This window comes from Panulirus ornatus, chromosome 5 (assembly GCF_036320965.1).
Source record: "Panulirus ornatus isolate Po-2019 chromosome 5, ASM3632096v1, whole genome shotgun sequence".
NCBI lineage: Eukaryota > Metazoa > Arthropoda > Malacostraca > Decapoda > Palinuridae > Panulirus > Panulirus ornatus.
The window spans coordinates 14,507,013-14,528,653 of NC_092228.1; the positions used below are offsets into that span (position 1 = coordinate 14,507,013).

General features: G+C 40.2%; 1 protein-coding gene across 38 annotated transcripts in view; it reads right to left on the reverse strand.

Moving 5' to 3' along the window:
* The window catches only part of LOC139748583 (uncharacterized), a 978,916-nt gene that overhangs the window by 592,399 nt on the left and 364,876 nt on the right, over positions 1 to 21,641 (reverse strand). For all 38 annotated transcript variants that reach the window (XM_071661646.1, XM_071661679.1, XM_071661676.1 and 35 more), the window contains 6 exons: positions 11,784 to 11,916; positions 9,030 to 9,193; positions 7,110 to 7,394; positions 6,629 to 6,826; positions 3,844 to 3,970; positions 1,582 to 1,751 (listed from right to left, as the gene is read on the reverse strand). In XM_071661646.1, coding sequence (XP_071517747.1) covers positions 1,582 to 1,751; positions 3,844 to 3,970; positions 6,629 to 6,826; positions 7,110 to 7,394; positions 9,030 to 9,193; positions 11,784 to 11,916 — 1,077 coding nt within the window. The remainder of the gene's footprint in view (positions 1 to 1,581; positions 1,752 to 3,843; positions 3,971 to 6,628; positions 6,827 to 7,109; positions 7,395 to 9,029; positions 9,194 to 11,783; positions 11,917 to 21,641) is intronic.

The window sequence follows — 21,641 nt, forward strand, 5'->3', positions numbered from 1 at the left end:
GCCTCATGTCTCATAATCCACTTTTATTTTTTACCCACATCAGTATGAAACTCACTTCCATACACTCTTTCACATGTTCCCACAGTTTTACTTCAGTAGTAGTGCTTCCCCTTCCTTGGTTCTCACCCTCACTCTAAACCCCAGACTTTACCCCTAATACATTCCTAAACCATTCTTGGCCCTTACTCTTGAACTTTGGTTCACTCAAGAGTTAGAATATCCAGGTTCCTATCCTCACACATGCTGCCTATCTCTCCATTCTTCTCATCTTTGCTACATCCAAACACATTCAGACACCATATACTAAGCCGTCAAGAAGGATGAGCAATCCTTGGACGGCTCCTCCTTCTGTTCCATCTTTTTGAAACTGATATGCAAGAAGACGACAGTTTCCAGCCCACTTCCCAACCCCCAATTAGTTGCCTTATATGACACATTGGGAATACATGGATATAATCATTTCTCCCCCATCCCCAGGGATTGTGGTTACATGTCTCACATGTGTAACTAAACCATAAAAGTATACAAAATAAATTCAAAAGACAGAAAGTTAAGGGCCAAATCCACCTATTAGCGACTCACAACAGTACATGTCTGGCTACATGAGCAAATGTGGCACTTGTTGTAGGTATGTTCCCAAATGATGCAGTGGAAGGAAGATCGACTGGGGTAAATTCAAACTTCACAATTAAATAGTATTAATATTCATGTTGCATGTACTATGTCTGAAAGTTGCAGTGGTAAAGTTTTCTTGTTGACAATACTTAAAATGACTGCCTTTTCTCTTATAAAAAATTATAAAGACAAATTAAGGGTTAACCACAGACAAAATAATATCAGGAGACTCAAACATCATGTTGCATAATCAATCAGGTAGAGCACCAGACGTCTGTATGTCAAAATCCATTTAGGGCAATCATCCACATGCCTGAAACCCTTGGCAAACACAAGCTGTGCTGTCTGTAACCCCAGCTCTGCTGATCAAACAGCATTCTTTCATAAATCCCGAGTACAACAAAAGTTCGAGCCTTATCTTCCATAAGGTGAAGTAAATCTGCATGGGAGTACCAAATGACTCAAAGTCATGTGCATTTTCATCAGGAACAATCCAAGATTTTCCTGCATTTTAGATGGAACGCACTTTCTAAAAAAGCATCACTGACTTTTCAAATCAACCTGACACATTCCTCTTTTTAGTATTTTAGAGCCAATTTATTGTTAGATATACCAGCATTACACTTAATAAGGGGCTTAAAATATGGTAATACAAATCTGTGGCATTTTTGGCTCAGTAAAGCATTTGCTTGTGAATGGAAAATATCACACTTTTCAAAACAAAAATTAGTAGTTCTTCATGTCTCAAGGAATTTTTCCCCCTACATCATACTGTTCATAAGTTCAAAATATGTTTTAATATTTGCAACATGGATACTGACATATCAATGATGCAGGACTTGATGTTGTGAGTAATGGGGTGACAATACTTCAATATATAGGAGAGAAGGGCTCAACATTATATTAATGTTGGCTGAAACATTTTTAATGTCAAGTTTCCTATTCTTCACATAATTCATAACTTACCTCCGTAGTAGCCTCAATGCTAGCGCCATGTTTAAGGAGCAACTCCACTACCTTGATACGGTTCTTCTTGCAAGCAATGTGGAGAGGGGTGAAGCCATTAAGGGCACGTGCATTAGGATCTGCTTTACGATCCAACAACAACTTAGCTACTCGTACATGCCCACAGTGAGCTGAAATAGATTTTAAGTAAAATATCAGATGCAAAACAATATCAGTATTAATCACCTTCTCCAACTGTACAACATAAAACACTAACCAAACCATTTAACTAATATCACAAAATACATGACAACATAATTCCCTCACTCTATATTCCATCCTCAATTTCCATCTTAATCTTCCTCACCAAATTGGAAATACCTAATTACACTTACTGAATATTGCTCATTCCTCCAATCTCTTTATGAACAAGCCAACTGAAAAATCTTCTTTTCCTTCATAACTGCAATGGAACCACTATAATGATCTTACACACTTCTGCACATAAACCAAAACTCTGTGAACTTAATAACACACCCATCTCTTCATCTATTCATTTTCTTCATTTACAGTTACAGTACACAGAACAAGTGGATAAAGCCTTTGTTAACCAAAATACATCAAGTGATGTCCAATGCACAAAAGTGGATGTGGTCATCCAAATAAGTGATTTGACATTCCACATTGCATACTCAGATGATTCCTCTGGTTTTAAGCATGTCTCATACAACTCACCTTCTGACACATGTATATGTTACAATGATTTCTGAGGTGTACGAAGACCAACCCATTATGAGGCTCCTCTTCTCAGTCAGAATGTTGAAAGTGAAAAACTGCAGGCTTTTGTAACTGCCACATCTTGACTGGACTTTGTACATACTTGTCTAAGCCTTTTACATATATCTCCACATAACAGTCCATAACATTTTTAGTGGATGCACGAAATGTTTCAAACATTTCTGGGCCCTAGACACACAGTGTTTTCTCTTACTGAATCTACTTAACCCTCCAACCTCACAGGTAATGCTTTACTGAGTCATCAATGCCTGTCATGCCAATTGGGAGCAATTTCATTGAGAATAATTTCAGGGTAAATTGTGAGCTTTGCATGATTTCCAACACTGCAATTTCACATCCCAGAGAGACGACACAGCAGTATTTAGTTCTGTAAAGCACCTGTACCTTGAAGAGTATCATCATTGGTTTTACCTCTCTTGTCTTGAAGTCTTTAAACCTCCGCATTCCATCTTTACAGAACATGCAACTGCTACTCTGCTATGTTTGAAGGTGGCAGGATCATCAGACATTATTACTCCAGAGTCATTTACATTGCTTTTCCTAGATATGCTGGTCTTCATGTCCATTTGGAATTCTTTACTGCTTTTTACTTCTTCACCATCTTCACATCCATATTATTTCCTCTTTACCAATAGCCCATACAAATCATCCTTGCCTCCAACAGGTAATGATCTGACATCCCACCAGAAGCCCCTCCCAACACGCTCATATCTAAGTCTTTGTATTTTGCATGTCTATCATATATCATATAATCCTATAATGCCCACTTACCATCTTACCTACTCCTCTTATATATCCCTCTTTTTAAACCAGGTATTCCCATTTACCAGTCTTTGTTCCACAAACAACTCCAAAAGCTTCTCACCACTTCCGTCACATCAATGAATACCCCAGACCCCCTAACTATATAAACTCAACTGCCACATTACCTACTTTCACATTCAAGTCACCCGACAATACTATCCAGTCTTTCTCATTAAAGCTGCTGGCAAACTCACTCAGCTCCTCTCTAAACACTTCATCATCCTTCCTGTGGCCAAGTGCATATGAACAAATAATCACTCACCTCTTGTAACCCACTTTCAATTGTACCTACATAAGTCTGGGACATAAGTCTGAGGCTCACTTTCTTACACAATTTCACATATTCCCACAGCTTTTCCTTTAGCAGAAACGCTACCTTTTCCTTAGCTCTTGCCTTCACACTACCCCCTGACTTTATCCCTAAGACATTCCCAAACCTCTTACCTTATCTGGCACTGCCTTGGTTAAGCAGAAGCTGGATAATAAAGCTTTCCTTTTAACTGCTTGTTTTAAAATCTTTTGAGTCTAACCTTGCGTTCTAACATATTCAATACATATAACTTACAATTTTAATGGGAAAAAATTGTGCATCAGAACTACTGTGTGCTCTCATACTCTTATAACTGTAGAATGAACTGTAAAAACTTTTTGATTTCTACTAAAGAGACTTTAGATATTTACCAGCAACATGAAGAGCAGTCAGGTAATCAACTGTAACATCATCAACAGGGGCCTTATGGTAAAGAAGGATGCGAGCAGCATCAACATGGTCACCCTGTGAAGCCATATGAAGAGGAGCCAGCCCATTCTGTAAAGAAAAGAAAAAAAAAAAAATTTATAAGTATAAATTTTTTTTAGTGTAGACATTTTCTATCTTCAATACAGAAAAAGGGAAACGAACACTTCTATCCAAATATTTGTGCCTTCATGTATAAAAATTCACTTGAATTAACACTTTTTGAAATATATATATATAGGGGAGAAATACATTCAATGTATTCCCTGCATGTCGCAGAATGCGAGTGAAAGGGGAGGGAGCAGGGGGCTCGAAATACTCCCCTCCCATTTTCTAATTTTCCAAAAGAAGGGACAGAGAAGGGGGCCAAGTGAGGACATTCCCTCTTAGGGTCAGTCCTCTGTTCTTAATGCTACCTTGCTAACGCAGGAAATGGCAAATAAGTATGCTGTTTCCTATGGGGCAGGGTAGCACCACGAATGGATGAAGGTAAGCAAGTATGAATAAGTACATGTGTACATATGTACATGTTTATGTATGTATATGTGCGTGTATGGGCATTTATTTATTATTATTATTATTATTATCATCATTATCATCATTATATCACTATACTTGATTAGTTTCCAGCATCAGCGAGGTAGCACAAGGAAACAGACAAAGAATGACCCAACCACTCATAGACACATATATATGCATAAACACCCATACATGCACATATATTTATTTATTTATTTTGCTCTGTCGCTGTCTCCCGCGTTAGCGAGGTAGTGCAAGGAAACAGATGAAAGAATGAACCAGCCCACCCACATACACATGTATATACATACACGTCCACACACACGCATAAACCTATACATCTCAATGTATACATATATAAACACACACAGACATATACATATATACACATGTACATAATTCATACTGTCTGCCTTTATTCATTCCCATCGCCACCCCGCCACACATGAAATAACAACCCCCTCCCCCCCATGTGTGCGAGGTAGCGCTAGGAAAAGACAACAAAGGCCCCATTCGTTCACACTCAGTCTCTAGCTGTCATGTAATAATGCACCGAAACCACAGCTCCCTTTCCACACCCACACCCCACAGAACTTTCCATGGTTTACCCCAGACACTTCACATGCCCTGGTTCAATCCATTGACAGCACGTCGACCCCAGTAAACCGCATCGTTCCATTTCACTCTATTCCTTGCATGCCTTTCACCCTCCTGCATGTTCAGGCCCCGATCACTCAAAATCTTTTTCACTCCATCTCTCCACATATACATACATATACATTTCAACATATACATACACAGACATATGCATATATGTAGATGTGCATATTCATACTTGCTGTCTTCATCCACTCCCGTTGCCACCCTACCACACAGGAAATAGCATCCCTTCACTTTCAGCGACGTAGCAGTGGCATTTATGTATGGGATTGGGGAAAAAGACTTCTTCCCACATATTTCCTGCATGTCATAAAAGGCCACTAAAAGTGGGGGGGTGGAAATCCTCCCCTCCAGTTTTTAATTTTCCAAAAGAAGGAACAGAGAATGAGGCCAAGTGAGGATATTCCCTATAAGGCTCAGTCCTCTGTTCTCAACGCAAGGAAACAGATGAAAGAATGGCCCAACCCACCCACATACACATGTACATACATAAACATAAACACCCAGCCACGCACATATACATATCTATACAATTCAACATACACAGACATACACATACATACACATGTACATATTCATACATGCTGCCTTCATCCATTCACCCTGCCACACATGAAATGGAACCCCCTTCCCCCCGCGTGCATGCGAGGTAGCGCTAGGAAAAGACAACAGAGGCGACATTCGTTCACACTCAGTCTCTAGCTGTCATGTGTAATGTACTGAAATCACAGCTCCCTTTCCACATCCACGCCCCACAGAACTTTCCATGGTTTACCCCAGACATTTCACATGCCCTGGTTCAATCCACTGACAGCCATCGACCCCAGTACACCACATCGTTCCAATTCACTCTATTCCTTGCATGCCTTTCACCCTCCTGTATATTCAAAACTCCATCCTTCCACCTCCAATTTGGTCTCCCACTTCTCCTCATTCCCTCCACCTCTGACACATAAATCCTCTTTGTCAATCTTTCCTCTCATTCTCTCCATGTGACCAAACCATTTCAATACACCCTCTTCTGCACTCTCAACCACACTCTTTTTATTACCACACATCTCTCTTACCCTTTCATTACTTACTCGATCAAACCACTCTCCCTGACTCTCAACTTCACACACCAACTCGTCCAAAACACCCTACTTCTGCCACAAATCAAACTGATGCATCTAATCGATGCCCTATCAAGTAGCTAAACTAATCAACATTTACCCAATATTCATCAATGAAAATCACGGCTTTTCATAATAAAAGTCATCTGATTTCACCATGAAGGAAGTTTTCCTAATAGGTGTAGCTTGTATATAAGTGGCATCTTTTGTGATACTGCTAAGCTCCCATTTTTGGAATGATCCGCTAGAAATTCTACTGAAAACCTCCTTCCCTTTACCAATATCATTCTAACCTCAATATCAATATCAGAACATAAACGATGTTCAAATGCTCATTCAATCAATATACACTTTAAACTATGAACAAATTCACAAGTTCACCTATTTTCTCATAATTACATAAAGAATTTCCAGCATAAAATTAAGTTTTAATGCTTACCTTGGTTTTACTTGTAATTGGTGCACCCTTCTCTAGCAACATGTCAACCACTGTCTCATGACCAGACCTAGCAGCACAATGAAGTGGAGTAAGCCCATCCCGGGTCTTGGCTTCATAGTTAGCTCCTTTGTCTATCAACAATGACACCATGTTTCCTTTACCCCACTTTGAGGCCACATGTAGAGGTGTAATTTGGTGCTGTTGACAAACAGTAACACATTATGATTTTCTTTTCTACCAATAAATAGCGATAAAATTCCAAACACATTTACAACACAATACTATGAAAAGTATATGTGAACTGAAAACTAACGCAAATACCATACCAAAATATATATGTTAGTTATTTGTATAATAGTATACAGAGAAGGTTTTAATGCTTTATTCATATTCTAATGCATTCAACATTTTTGCTATCACTTTTGAAAAAATATGTTTTCACCCTAACACCCAATACACTGCTTTGCACTTTCTCACAAACCTTGGCAATGTAGTTGACATCAGCCCCACGTTGGATTAAGAGGTTAGCAATATTTTCATTACCATAGTGAGCAGCAATGTGTAGTGGTGTAAACCCAGACTTAGAGGTAACATCTGGGTTGTGATCAGTATGGAGGAGCAATGCTGCAGCTTTTGTATCATCTTTTTTAGCGGCAATGTGAAGAGCAGGGAGGCGCACCTTGCCTCTTGTGTCGTTTTCCAGCAAAACTGCCACAACTTTGTCGTGTCCCTGCTGCAAGGCAACTGCCAGCGGGGTGAAACCATCCTAGGAATAAGCATACTTTATTAACAAAAAATTAAGATACAGAAGCTATTTTCAAAGTAAACTGTATCATTAAGTCAAAATTATACCAAAAAGTCTATTAGCTACAAGGAGGCACTTAACGCTTTTAGTCCTAACTATGTACAGGACATGAGTGATCAGGAGAATCTTAACATATGTAGTGTGTGATATTAATTTTCCACTCATACTTAATGGAATTAATGGTTTTTTATGGACAAAAGGCCTGCAAAGATGACATGTCAACACAAAGTACTATATATAAGGCATAACTACCCTACGAAAACTACAGAGGAAGGACCCAGCATATGAATCTCCCATGAGCCTCCACCCAGCTACATAGTGTAAACAACCAAGAATCTATAGGGTTCAGATGACAACAACAGCCAACTATCACATGTGAACATATCTGAAGACCATGAGGAGTGATTAGGAATATATCATCAGAGAATGACATAATATCCTAGCCAAGCAAAGGACAATAAAAGTAAAGGATGACACAATGAGTCACTGGGTGACATACCAAGGTTTAACCCCTTAACTCCTCACTTCTTTTCTAACCCTGTGAAAATCAGTTTTAAAGGATGTTAAAAAAAACGTAATCATTACAATTCCAAAGATAATCACATAACAATAAAAAAAAAAATAACTTTAGAAGTATAGTTCATCCACAATATGATAATGTACAGAAGTTTTGTAAATGTTTCAGCAAAATGCATTAAAAAGTGCAAGAACTTGGTATGTAAGTCAAGCGGCTTCCCATTGCATTTTATCATTTATTTTACCATCACCAAAACATCAATCACCCATTATATTGTTTTTGTCTCAAAAAATCTCTTTTTGCTATGATCAATGTGGTTCCATTAATTTTTTCACTAAATTGTAAAAGTCATTAAAATTACCATCTGCACCCATTGTTAAGTTCAGGTAGGTGCTCCCACTTGTGTTAGAAACACCTTCTCCTGCCTCATCTTGGTCAAGTGTCTATAGTGGAAGAATCAGTGTCCATAAAAACACTTTCCACATGATCATCAAGCACAGTCTTAAGAAAATAAAATAGGCTTTCATGCATCAGGTTTCTCTTGCAGAGCAAATCCTATTACTTGCTTATGGTGGTTTTGGTGTACGTCTGGCATCATAGAGCAGTCTTAAAGGTCAGTTGATATGATCTTGCTGCTGTTGCTCCATGGTAATGAGTGTGGAAGGACGCAACATTACCTAACAGGCCTTGTGTATAGGTATGTCTTTCACTACTTCTGTTCTGGAAGATGCTTCTCAACCACAGTAACTAAACATGGGTCCCGAGAAATTATCCCTGAAAGTTCTGGATCTCTGATGTGGAATGTCAAACAACCCTACATATATACAGTAACAGCCTGATAATGCACTCATGGGACTGAACCCATGTTCCTTGGAATGAGGTGGCACTATGGTATCACTGTGCTATAATGCCCCTAAATATGATAACATGAAAACTTGGGTTGTTGTTAAAATACAAATCTCCAACAGCTTGTTACAGAGTATTCCTCTGTCAAAAAAATAAATCTTCACAACAGCTTCATACAAAATACTCCAAAATACTTTTACCACCTGCCTATAAACAAACATCATTATTCCTACCTCTGTAGCAAGACTCTGGTTGGCACTGTTGGCTAAGAGGAATCGCACAACAGAGTCATGATTCTCCTGTGCAGCCATGTAGAGAGGAGTGAAGCCATTCTGGGACTGTATGTTGACCAATGCCTGGTGCTGCACAAGAACCTTAACAATTTCCTCCTGACCAGCTGAAACATATCAAAATATGAATTACTTTGAGAAGTTCATGTGTAAGAGATTAGATCTAGGAAAATCAGTGAAGAAAAAAGAGGGAGAAAGGCAGGAGAGAAAAATATGTACTTATTCATGAATGATAACATACTAAACAGCTAGATGGCAAACACAGGCAGACACCAATCCACACCAACACTCATCTGCAAGAAATTCTGTGCGAACAATTTTGAAGGTTTTCTGAATGGAAATGACTAAATACAACTTCAAGGTCAGATTCCTTGAATTTTTTGCAAAACATAAAGACTATTGGAGGTAATCTATAACCTGGAAAAGATCATGCAAAATCTGGTTGAGGGAGTAGGTTGAAAAGGTAAAGGAAGATTATATTCAAGAACAAAAGGTAAAGAGCAAACTACATTAATGAAACAAGCAGATAACAGACATGTAATGATTAAAAGGAGGTGGGGAACAGAAAAAACAGCTTTATTTGGAATCATAGTCATTTTGTTCCTTTGCTCAGCCAGCCTTACCTGCTGAAGCATTCCATGTAAAGTCTTTGGGGGTCTTCACCCCCATAGCTCAGGCTGGGCCCAGGCTGATAGATTTTGTCATTGGTCAATCAAGCTGTTGGAAGCAGCAGCCCTCAGGCCCACCCAGGCCCAACAACTTGGCTGGTCTGATGCACTTTGGAGGTACTTGTCCAGTGCACTCTAAACTTCACAGGGCATCCCATCCTGTTTCTGATGATAGCTTGCAAGGTATTGAAGAGTCCACACCACCAGATGTTTAAAATGTTGTCACTTTTTGTTCATATCACACCTTTGGATTTCAGAGGCAATATTTTACAAAGCCTTCCATGCCTGTCGTGCCACTAAGGTATCACTTCTGAGTGTAAGTTGGAAACCATACCTTCTACAATCTTCCAGGGAGTGTAGCCTCAAAGATTTCAGTTGTTCCCAATAATTTGGTTCCTTACCACATTAATTTGGGCTGTGAAAGATCTATGAAGACCTAATCCCACAATTTTACCTGCATTCCAGGGTGATGCTAGACTGCAACAACATTGAATTTGTGAAAGAATTAGCACTTTGAATAACATCATCATTGGTGTTTCTTCTCTTGAAGGTCTACATAATCCAGCCTGCCATCCTTCTGCATGAGGTAACTGTTTTGTTGTGTTCACTGAAGATAGGGCATGAGGCATTATCACTCCAAGGTCTTTCATATTATTCAAGTGGTTTATGACAGTGTCTGATACTCTTATTGTTTTAGATTTCTTAAATTTTTCCCATACCAGAAGAGTTGAAAATGATCTCCAATAAAAACCATGTTCTTCTGGAAGCCCAGTTAAAGGCTTTGCTTATGCCTCTATGTCTTATTGATGAGATTTGCATATGTATTCTTTTATCATTTACAAAGGATATGTAACAGTGGTTCATATTTGCATTAATGTCAGATATGAGAATGACAAACAGGAGAGGTTCACATACAGTTCCTTGGGAGACTGAGCTTTAAACCAGGAAAACATTATATCATAAAAAGCCGGTCCTGTTTGTTTTGTCTGACTTGGCAGATGCACGATGACTAACTCACATATATGTTTACCAATAATTCAATTTCTTTGGCAAGGAAGAAACTGCTGGCTGATAAAGGGATTCATTTTGGGGAAATATATTTTTGTTCAGTAGGAAGGTTGTGCCAGCAGTATGAAGAGGAAAAAGCAAGTGTGAGTGGTAGTACCACTGAATATGAAGACTTGTCGTGAATTCAAAATTTGTTCTCTACATTTAAGAATTTTTTTATAATACTTAAAGGATTCAACAACTTGTTATTGAAAGTTTCTTTACTTTCATGCCAAGTACTACCTAGGAGAGGCATGGAATAAAACTTAAGACCATTCAGCTGTTCTTTTAACCTTCCATAGAAGTTTGTTGATTAGGGCCTGGAGGTCCCAAATCTGCTAGTGTATCCAAAAGCTGCTGTATTCAATAGGGTAACTGGTTCAGGAAGAAAGTCCTAAAAAGGTAGCACTGCTGTCAAGAATCTTATAAAAAGATGTGCTCATAGTATGAAATAAACAAAACCCAGTATCTAACTTAGGCTGATCTAGCTTGATCTGACTTCAAATGACCAAACACAGGCTACTTTAGCCTGATGTTAATCTATCCAATAGGATAAGTGTCCTAAACTAATCCTCCTTAGCCTGACCAAACTTAATCCAGCCAACCTAAATATGCCCAAAACTAATCTGTAGAAACTTGTCCTGGCTTTCTTTCCCTAAACTAACTACAATTACTTTTCCCCTCTCTTTCTCATTAAGAGCCTTCTCTTCTTCCTCTTTAACTTGTCTTGTCCCTACCCTTAACCTCTTCAACCAACACCATGCCACACATTGCCCCTAGCCTATGAAACCCCTTCTCCTCAACTCCAATACTCTTGATTTACCCTATCCTACCTCCAGAAGAAATAACCTAAAAACAGTGGGACATCTTATAAGATACTGAGGATATCAACCATACTAAAAAGAAAAGCTGGAACAATCTTGCAAGATTTCTACTCAAGAAAGAAAGGAGGACAGAAAATATACAGCATTTATAATCTTACCAAGGGAAGCAATGTGTAATGCGGTGTTGCCCTTCTTGGTGGCGGCATCAACATTGGCACCACGCTGCAGCAGCTCTCTTACAACATTTACATGGCCCTCCTTACTGGCCAGGTGCAGCGCATTCAATCCATTCTGGAAAGTATATAAAGCCTTGACTTTCTTTTTGACAATAATCTATCAATGTAATGGAATGAAAAGGTATAATGCAAAAGAAACTCTACTATATAATGGAATTATGAGGAATAATGCATAAGAAATCCTACTACAGAGGTCCCTTGCCAACCACTGGGGCTACATATCTGGAACACATTAAGTAATAATACAATGGCAGTATATTGGCACTGATACTGCACCTCCATAATCCTAAAAACCATCTAGCCAGCTACACCACACAAAAGACTATCTCAATCCTTGGCCAAGCAACACAGCCTGGTTATGACACTATTCCTGCCACTTCCTAGAAATCTGGTCTGTTGGGCTTTGCACAAGCAGCCCACAGCCACTTTACACTCACCCAATAAATGAACAAAAATTCTTTTGATGCCAACGGAAACCAGGGATACTCAAATCTTGATGCAGAAGGTGGTAAAATGGTATAACTGTGGTTGACAAACCAGTGATATGCAAGGGACCTCTGAATATAACAAGGATTCTTCAGTGGATAGTTTGAGGAGTATTCTTTTGAGGGGAGATTGAGAGACAGGGAATGGGACTCACCAAGATACAGTGCTGAGACCTAAAGTCCCCCTCATACCATATGTATTGGTGCATAATGTTGGAGGTGGATGTACTGAACATCATTCGTACATTTTTCAAATTTTCACTGGTTCCTTAAGGCTTAGGAATCTGAATTAACCTTGAATCTGGCAGCCCAATCCTCCTGAACACTAGTAACTAGTCTAAACGAACCATAATAGTAAAAAAACTCGAAGAAAAATCAGATCACAAGGAATGAGCAGAGGAAAATCTAGTGGCAAGTTCAATGGTCGCATTATGCCTTGTGAAGAGCAGGTTTAATATCTATTTGTTCTTACCAGGAAAATAAAGTTCATATAAAGTGAAGACTTAAAAGCTGATATTCTCTAAAACACACTCATACATTCTATACAGTGAATAAAGGAAACAGAAAGAGTAGGAAATAAAAGATTATGTGGAGAGGGCATAATCTGTGGAAACCTGTGTAGGCCAGGGACAAACATGCTGGTTTCATGAGAATATGGTGAAGTCTTCAGATGTCTTCTACCCACACAGCCTGGGCTGGGCCCAGCCTGTTGGGTTAGGTCACTGTTTGACCAAGCTGCTGTAACATGTTTACATTACACAACAACATAAAACCTACACGAGAAAATGTATGATTATTTCATTTTGAAATTAACAATGGGGAATAACCCATTTCTTAGAAGAAAAAATAATAAAAAAATCTCCTTTGAGCAATATCACTATCCCACCATATCTACCACAAGAGAAAGAAAAAAATATTCATGTTGCTTTACAGTAATTATTACACATAATAATTTTTGCAATGATGTGAATTTTCTCTTATGTACTTGAAACTGATCTAATGCTACTTTTTCTATTTTTCTTATATTTTCAGCAATAAGATAAATTCACTTTTCATATGCTAATAGTAACATTGGTATACTTCACACTAAATCAGATAACAATATAAAAATCCAGATGTTTACAAGTACACTTTTATTTACATTCTCTTAATGGTTCGTTAAATTCATAAAAAAGCGTCTGACCATTCAAAACAGGCCTTACTTTGAAAGTTATATCTCCTCCACTTCTAATATCATTCTCTACAAAATGTAGTGTTCTGAGAGAGAGGAGGTAGCAGCCATGTGACATAGTTCTCCCATGAATTTCCTTCTGAACAAGAGGGTTTGTTTCAATGATCATCTTGATCACCTTTACATACACATGGCATTAGTACAAATAATACAAGAAACACAACAAAACACATACACTTCACTAACACTTGTATTTTGCCATTTACCTATTTTGGTCAGAAGTAAATCCATTATTTTTTCCATTTATCTATTTATTCATTTTTTTTGGAGGGGGAGGTTTTGTTGGCTCTACAATTCTCCATATTTGAACATGCAGCTCTGATTCCCGATGCTGTGGTATCAAAATCCAATTAATCATAAATTTCATCACAAACCCAATTTCACAGCACTTCATTCATCCACCTGTGAAGGGCATTGCACTATCTCCTTAACCTTGCTACTGCCATCAGACTCATAATTCATTTCAAATCAAGAGCCATTATCTTTTCATATTAAGAATTTGTATATCCTCACCTTTGTCAAGATCAATTTCTAACCACATATACTGTAATATATTCCATTTAAGTACTCTCTCTTGGATCACTGAGATCTAATGAGTCTAGGTGAATTTCATGCCTAAACTGAATGCAGCTGACATCATATCTTCTACAAGGTAACCAAATGCTTGACAACATCAGCTAACTCTGCCTGGGGGCACTGATTCATGACGATAATGATGTTTGGCAACTCTCCATATCTCATACCCCATTCGTCCATTCAAAATTTAGTGCCCAAATACAGATTGTAACTATACACAGTCTATTTGGTCCCCAGCATACAAATCTACATCGCAGTATACATATATGAGCACGCTGTGGTATCAAAATCCAATAAATCAGGAACATAAATTTCATTATGAATCCAATTCCACAGCACATCACCTCATTCACCCACCTGAGAAGGGCATTGTACTGTCTCCTCAACCTTGCTACTGTAATCAGACTCATCATTCATTTCAAATCCAGAGCCATTATCTTTTCATATCATGAGTTTGTATACCCTCGTCTCTGTCAAGATCAATTTTTTTACCACATATACTATGATATATTCCATTTAAGTACTGTCTCTTGAACTATTGAGATCTAATGAGTCTTGGTGAATTTCATGCCTACATTGAATGCATGCTGACATTATAACTGCTACGAGGTAACGAAATGCTTGACAAAATCAGCTAACTCTGCCTGAGGGCACAGGCTCATGATGATAATGAAGTATGGCAACTTTCCATACCTAATTCCCGATTCATCCATTCAAAACTTAATGCCCAAATACAGAATGTAAATATACACATAGTCTGTTTAGTCCCCCACACACAAATCTACATCACAGCTGACAAAGAATCAAAGAAGTGAACTAAGTTACATGAAGAAAAATTACACCCATCCCTTGTTTTATGTGGGAATTTTTTTTTTCTTTCTTTTTGCTTTGTCGCTGTCTCCCGCGTTTGCGAGGTAGCGCAAGGAAACAGACGAAAGAGATGGCCCATCCCACCCCCATACACAATGTATATACATACATGTCCACACACGCAAATATACATACCTATACATCTCAATGTACACATATATACACACATAGACACATACATATATACCCATGCACACAATTCACACTGTCTGCCTCTATTCATTCCCATCACCACCTCGCCACACATGGAATACCATCCCCCTCCCCATGTGTGTGAGGTAGCACTAGGAAAAGACAACAAAGGCCCCATTCATTCACACTCAGTCTCTAGCTGTCATGCAATAATGCCCAAAACCACAGCTCCCTTTCCACATCCAGGCCTCACACAACTTTCCATGGTTTACCCCAGACGCTTCACATGCCCTGATTCAATCCACTGACAGCACGTCAACCCCGGTATACCACATCGATCCAATTCACTCTATTCCTTGCCCTCCTTTCACCCTCCTGCATGTTCAGGCCCCGATCACTCAAAATCTTTTTCACTCCATCTTTCCACCTCCAATTTGGTCTCCCTCTTCTCCTCGTTCCCTCCACCTCCAACACATATATCCTCTTGGTCAATCTTTCCTCACTCATTCTCTCCATGTGCCCAAACCATTTCAAAACCCTCTTCTGCTCTCTCAACCATGCTCTTTTTATTTCCACACATCTCTCTTACCCTTACATTACTTACTCGATCAAACCACCTCACACCACACATTGTCCTCAAACATCTCATTTCCAGCACACCCACCCTCCTGCGCACAACTCTATCCATAGCCCACGCCTCGCAACCATACAACATTGTTGGAACCACTATTCCTTCAAACATACCCATTTTTGCTTTCCGAGATAATGTTCTCAACTTCCACACATTCTTCAAGGCTCCCAGGATTTTTGCCCCCTCCCCCACCATATGATTCACTTCCGCTTCCATGGTTCCATCCGCTGCCAGATCCACTCCCAGATATCTAAAACACTTTACTTCCTCCAGTTTTTCTCCATTCAAACTTACCTCCCAATTGACTTGACCCTCAACCCTACTGTACCTAATAACCTTGCTCTTATTCACATTTACTCTTAACTTTCTTCTTTCACACACTTTACCAAACTCAGTCACCAGCTTCTGCAGTTTCTCACATGAATCAGCCACCAGCGCTGTATCATCAGCGAACAACTGACTCACTTCCCAAGCTCTCTCATCCACAACAGACTTCATACTTGCCCCTCTTTCCAAAACTCTTGCATTCACCTCCCTAGCAACCCCATCCATAAACAAATTAAACAACCATGGAGACATCACACACCCCTGCCGCAAACCTACATTCACTGAGAACCAATCACTTTCCTCTCTTCCTACACGTACACATGCCTTACATCATCGATAAAAACTTTTCACTGCTTCTAACAACTTGCCTCCCACGCCATATATTCTTAATACCTTCCACAGAGCATCTCTATCAACTCTATCATATGCCTTCTCCAGATCCATAAATGCTACATACAAATCCATTTGCTTTCCTAAGTATTTCTCACATACATTCTTCAAAGCAAACACCTGATCCACACACCCTCTACCACTTCTGAAACCACACTGCTCTTCCCCAATCTGATGCTCTGTACATGCCTTCACCCTCTCAATCAATACCCTCCCATATAATTTACCAGGAATACTCAACAAACTTATACCTCTGTAATTTGAGCACTCACTCTTATCCCCTTTGTCTTTGTACAATGGCACTATGCACGCATTCCGCCAATCCTCAGGCACCTCACCATGAGTCATACATACATTAAATAACCTTACCAACCAGTCAACAATACAGTCATCCCCTTTTTTAATAAATTCCACTGCAATACCATCCAAACCTCCTGCCTTGCCGGTTTTCATCTTCCGCAAAGCTTTTACTACCTCTTCTCTGTTTACCAAATCATTTTCCCTAACCCTCTCACTTTGCACACCACCTCAACCAAAACACCCTATATCTGCCACTCTATCATCAAACACATTCAACAAACCTTCAAAATACTCACTCCATCTCCTTCTCACATCACCACTACTTATCACCTCCCCATTTGCGCCCTTCACTGAAGTTCCCATTTGCTCCCTTGTCTTACGCACTTTATTTACCTCCTTCCAGAACATCTTTTTATTCTCCCTAAAATTTAATGATACTCTCTCACCCCAACTCTCATTTGCCCTCTTTTTCACCTCTTGCACCTTTCTCTTGACCTCCTGTCTCTTTCTTTTATACATCTCCCACTCAATTGCATTTTTCCCCTGCAAAAATCGTCTAAATGCCTCTCTCTCCTCTTTCACTAATAATCTTACTTCTTCCTCCCACCACTCACTACCCTTTCTAATCAACCCACCTCCAACGCTTCTCATGCCACAAGCATCTTTTGCGCAATCCATCACTGATTCCCTAAATACATCCCATTCCTCCCCCACTCCCCTTACTTACATTGTTCTCACCTTTTTCCATTCTGTACTCAGTCTCTCCTGGTACTTCCTCACACAAGTCTCCTTCCCAAGCTCACTTACTCTCACCACCCTCTTCACCCCAACATTCACTCTTCTTTTCTGAAAACCCATACAAATCTTCACCTTAGCCTCCACAAGATAATGATCAGACATCCCTCCAGTTGCGCCTGTCAATTAACACGTAATCCAATAACGCTCTCTGGCAAAAATCTCGCTCAAGGAGAAATTACATATAACTAACAAATTAACAAAGAGAAAACTGGGATATTTTGGCTCGCTTTCTATGGCACACACCCACAAAGTAACAAATTTCTACCACATAAAAAGAGAAATTGGCAAAAGTAGATTCCTCACAGAATAGAAAAATCACATACTGTGATCCCATGTAAAGGGGGGATGGGTGCATGTGGAGATAAGGAACAAGTTCTGTAACAGGACTGTAACAACATAGTTTGTAGATGTACGCAGTGAGGTGAATACCTGGTAAATTCCAGGTGAAGTCTTCACGGATCTTCATCCCAACCAACCCAGGCTGAGCACAGGCTGTTGTATTGGGTCACTGGTCAACCAAGCAATTAGAAGCTGCATAGCCCCCACAGCCTAGCTGATCTGGTACATCTTTTCAGCATTTATCCACGACACTGTTAAACTTTTCTAATGAGCATCCAATACTGTTTCTGATGTTAACTAAGGTGCTGAAGAGTCTTGGGCCCTGAATGTGTCTTTATATGCATATCACACCTTTTTCATTCAAAAGTAGAGCTCTAAAAAGTCTTCCATGCCTGTCATGCCTGTGGGATGTTTTTCCTGAATGTAAGTAGGGAACCATACCTTCTAGGATTTCCCTCATACAGATGATGATACACCCCTCCAGGGAGGGGTGTATCATCTTGTATATTTCAGCCATTCCCAGTAATCTAGTTCCTTTACCACATTAATTTGGGCTGTGAATGATCTCCGAACACTTTCTAACTCTGCAATTTCAACTGCCTTGCAGGGTGTGAACAAATGTGGCCTTTTCGTCTGTTTAAGTGGTGCTACCTCACTGAAGCAAGGGGTAGCGATGCTTTTTCCTGTGGGGAAGGGTAGCACCAAGAATGGATTAAGGCAAGCAAGAATGAATATGTAGATGTGCATGTATGGGCGCTTATGTTTATACATGTGTATATGAGTGGATGGGTCAATCTTCGCCTGTTTACTAGCACTACCTCGCTGACACAGGAAATGGCGATGCTGTCTCCTGTGGGGTGGGGTGGCACCGGGGGTGGATGGGTGTGAATGAGTGCATGTATGTGTGCGTGTTGATATGTGTATGTGCGTGTGTGGGTGTTTGTGTATATGTGAGTGGATGGACCATTCTTCGTCTGTTTCCTGGTACTATGTCGCTGATGTGGGAAGCATCGATTATGTATGATAATAGATAGGGTTGTGCGGAGGAGGGTGGATGTGTTGGAAACGAGATGTTTGAGGACAATATGTGGCGTGAGGTGGTTTGATCGAGTAAGTAATGAAAGGGTAAGAGAGATGTGTGTTAATACAAAGAGTGTGGATGAGAGAGCAGAAGAGGGTGTATTGAAATGGTTTGGTCACATGGAGAGAATGAGTGAGGAAAGCTTGACAAAGAGGATATATGTGTCAGAGGTGGAGGGGACGAGGAGAAGTGGGAGACCAAATTGGAGGTGGAAGGATGAAGTGAAAAAGATTTTGAGTGATCAGGGCCTGAACATGCAGGAGGGTGAAAGGTGTGCAAGGAATAGAGTGAATTGGAACGTGATGTCAATGGATTGAACCAGGGCATGTGGAGCATACGGGGTAAACCATGGAAAGTTTTGAGGGGCCTGGATTTGGAAAGCGAGCTGTGGTTTCAGTGCATTATACATGACAGTTTGAGACTGAGTGTGAACGAATGTGGCCTTTGTTGTCTTTTCCTAGCGCTACCTTGCGCGCATGCGGGGGAGGGGGTTGTCATTTCATATGTGGCGGGGTGGCGACGAGAATGAATAAAGGCAGCAAGTATGAATTATGCACATGTGTCCATATGTATATGTCTGTGTATGTATATATATGCATACGTTGAAATGTATAGGTATGTATATGTGCGCGTGTGGACGTGTACGTTTATACATGTGTATGTGGGTGGGTTGGGCCATTCTTTCGTCTGTTTCCTTGTGCTACCTCGCTAACGCGGGAGACAACGACAAAGTATAATAATATATATATCCCTGGGGACAGTGGAGAAAGAATACTTCCCACTTATTGAATCCCTGCGGGTCGTAGAAGGCGATGAAAAGGGGAGCAAGCAGGGGGGGGGGGGGGTGAAAACCCTCCCCTTCTTGTATTTCAATTTCTAAAAGGGGGAAACAGGGCTGCACAGTACATTCCAGTTCTAATGTTGTTAAGTGTTTTGTTCGTCTCGTGAGCCAGAGGGGTGTGGGGTTTCTTCTAGGTTCGAGGTTGGCTGGTCGTGTTCCCGTGTAGATGGGGACCGGAGGTTATTTGTGTGTGTGTGTGTGTGTGTGTGTGTGAGGACAAACTAGCGTGGTGAGGCACGGAGTGCTTCGTGGTGAGTTGGGTGGACTGTGGGGAAACTAAATGCGCAGAGGTTAGAGTCGTTTGGGTTGGTGGCATGTGTCTCTGGGTTCTGGTCTTGCGAGTTCACTCGATCTGTTTGATTGAACATTAATTCTAAGGTATATGCTATTATACGTAAAGCCTCATATTCCGAGAGCCCGGCTATATCTGTGACAGGCTTTGGAAGTACACAATTGCTCTAGCTGAGTTGGTAGAAGCCAAGGTCTTTTTCTCTTCTATTACGGCAAGTATTTCTTTTTGTTAAGGTTCTTTAAAGGTTCTCGTAAGAATTCAGGGTGTTCATTTTCGTGCCTGGGATGTTTTGTGACCCACAAAACAAAAAAGTTGGGCCGGGTCTTGTTTCAGGTCAGTTTGTCCAAGCTTTGCTTTCCTTGTACATACTATATTACAAAACCTTTGCTCTTCTTTGTTTTTTCCTGAGATAATTTTCGTTGCTGCGTCCGGGTGATTTTTTTTTGCAAAAGGCATTTTTGGCTATTTGCTTGGCATTCTCTTCATAAGTGGCTCTTTTCTGCTCACAGTGAGCAAATCATGTAATCAAAGGGTCTGTCACATTCCTCTTGATGTGGACATTACCTGCATTACACTTATAGCATGTGAGCAAGGAGATAAATTGCTCCGGTTCAGTTTGATGGCCTGAGATGCCAAGATAGCATAGTTTAGAGTCAATTCCGATGGCTTTATTAGACATATCTACCGAAACAAGATTTCGTCTGTTCTATTTTTATATATGACATCTCTGATGTGTTCCAGGTCACAGACTTGCAGGTAACTGATGTTCTTCAGTATAATGGATCTAAAACAGTAAATATCTGGAGGGCATTGAATTGTAAATCCCTCTTCATCCGGTGCTTAGGTGATTTTATTGTTGCATAACTTACCGCAGGATTTGACATCCTGAGGTAGAGATTTTCTCCCCCATAGCCATCTGTCATGGCCACATGAAGTACGCTCCCTTGAGCGACGAGCTCTATAAACGTTATTTTCCTCTCCTGATTTCGACCTTAGTTGGAGTTTGCTCCGGCTTTGAATTTCACTTTCACTATCAGAGTGATCTCCATCATGGCAATGGAGCGTGCCTTTTGCAGCACAAACGATCCCAACATACACCTACGCCAGCAGGAAAAGGTTGGAGCCCGTGGGCGCTACACCATCGTAGGTATAGTTTTAAAATTCGACACGCGCCATGCTTTTCACGACAGAAGTTAATGGAGAAATAGAATAAAATCAAAAAGAGAGCGAGCGCATATGGTCAAAGTTATGCGATAGGCCTTGCGAGAAGGAGCTGGTCAGCAGAACCTGTGCTCACTACCACATCCTAAAAGGTGGTGACGTAGCCTCGACAAGCTGCAGGAGTAGGGTGATTGGCCGAGCATGGCCACATGATCGTGATCCCGCTGTGTGATTGGTGCTCGGCCCGTGAGGAGACAGTCGCGTTAGGTATGAAACAAAATACAATTCTACGAAAAGGAGGTGTATTTTCAACACATTTATCTTCT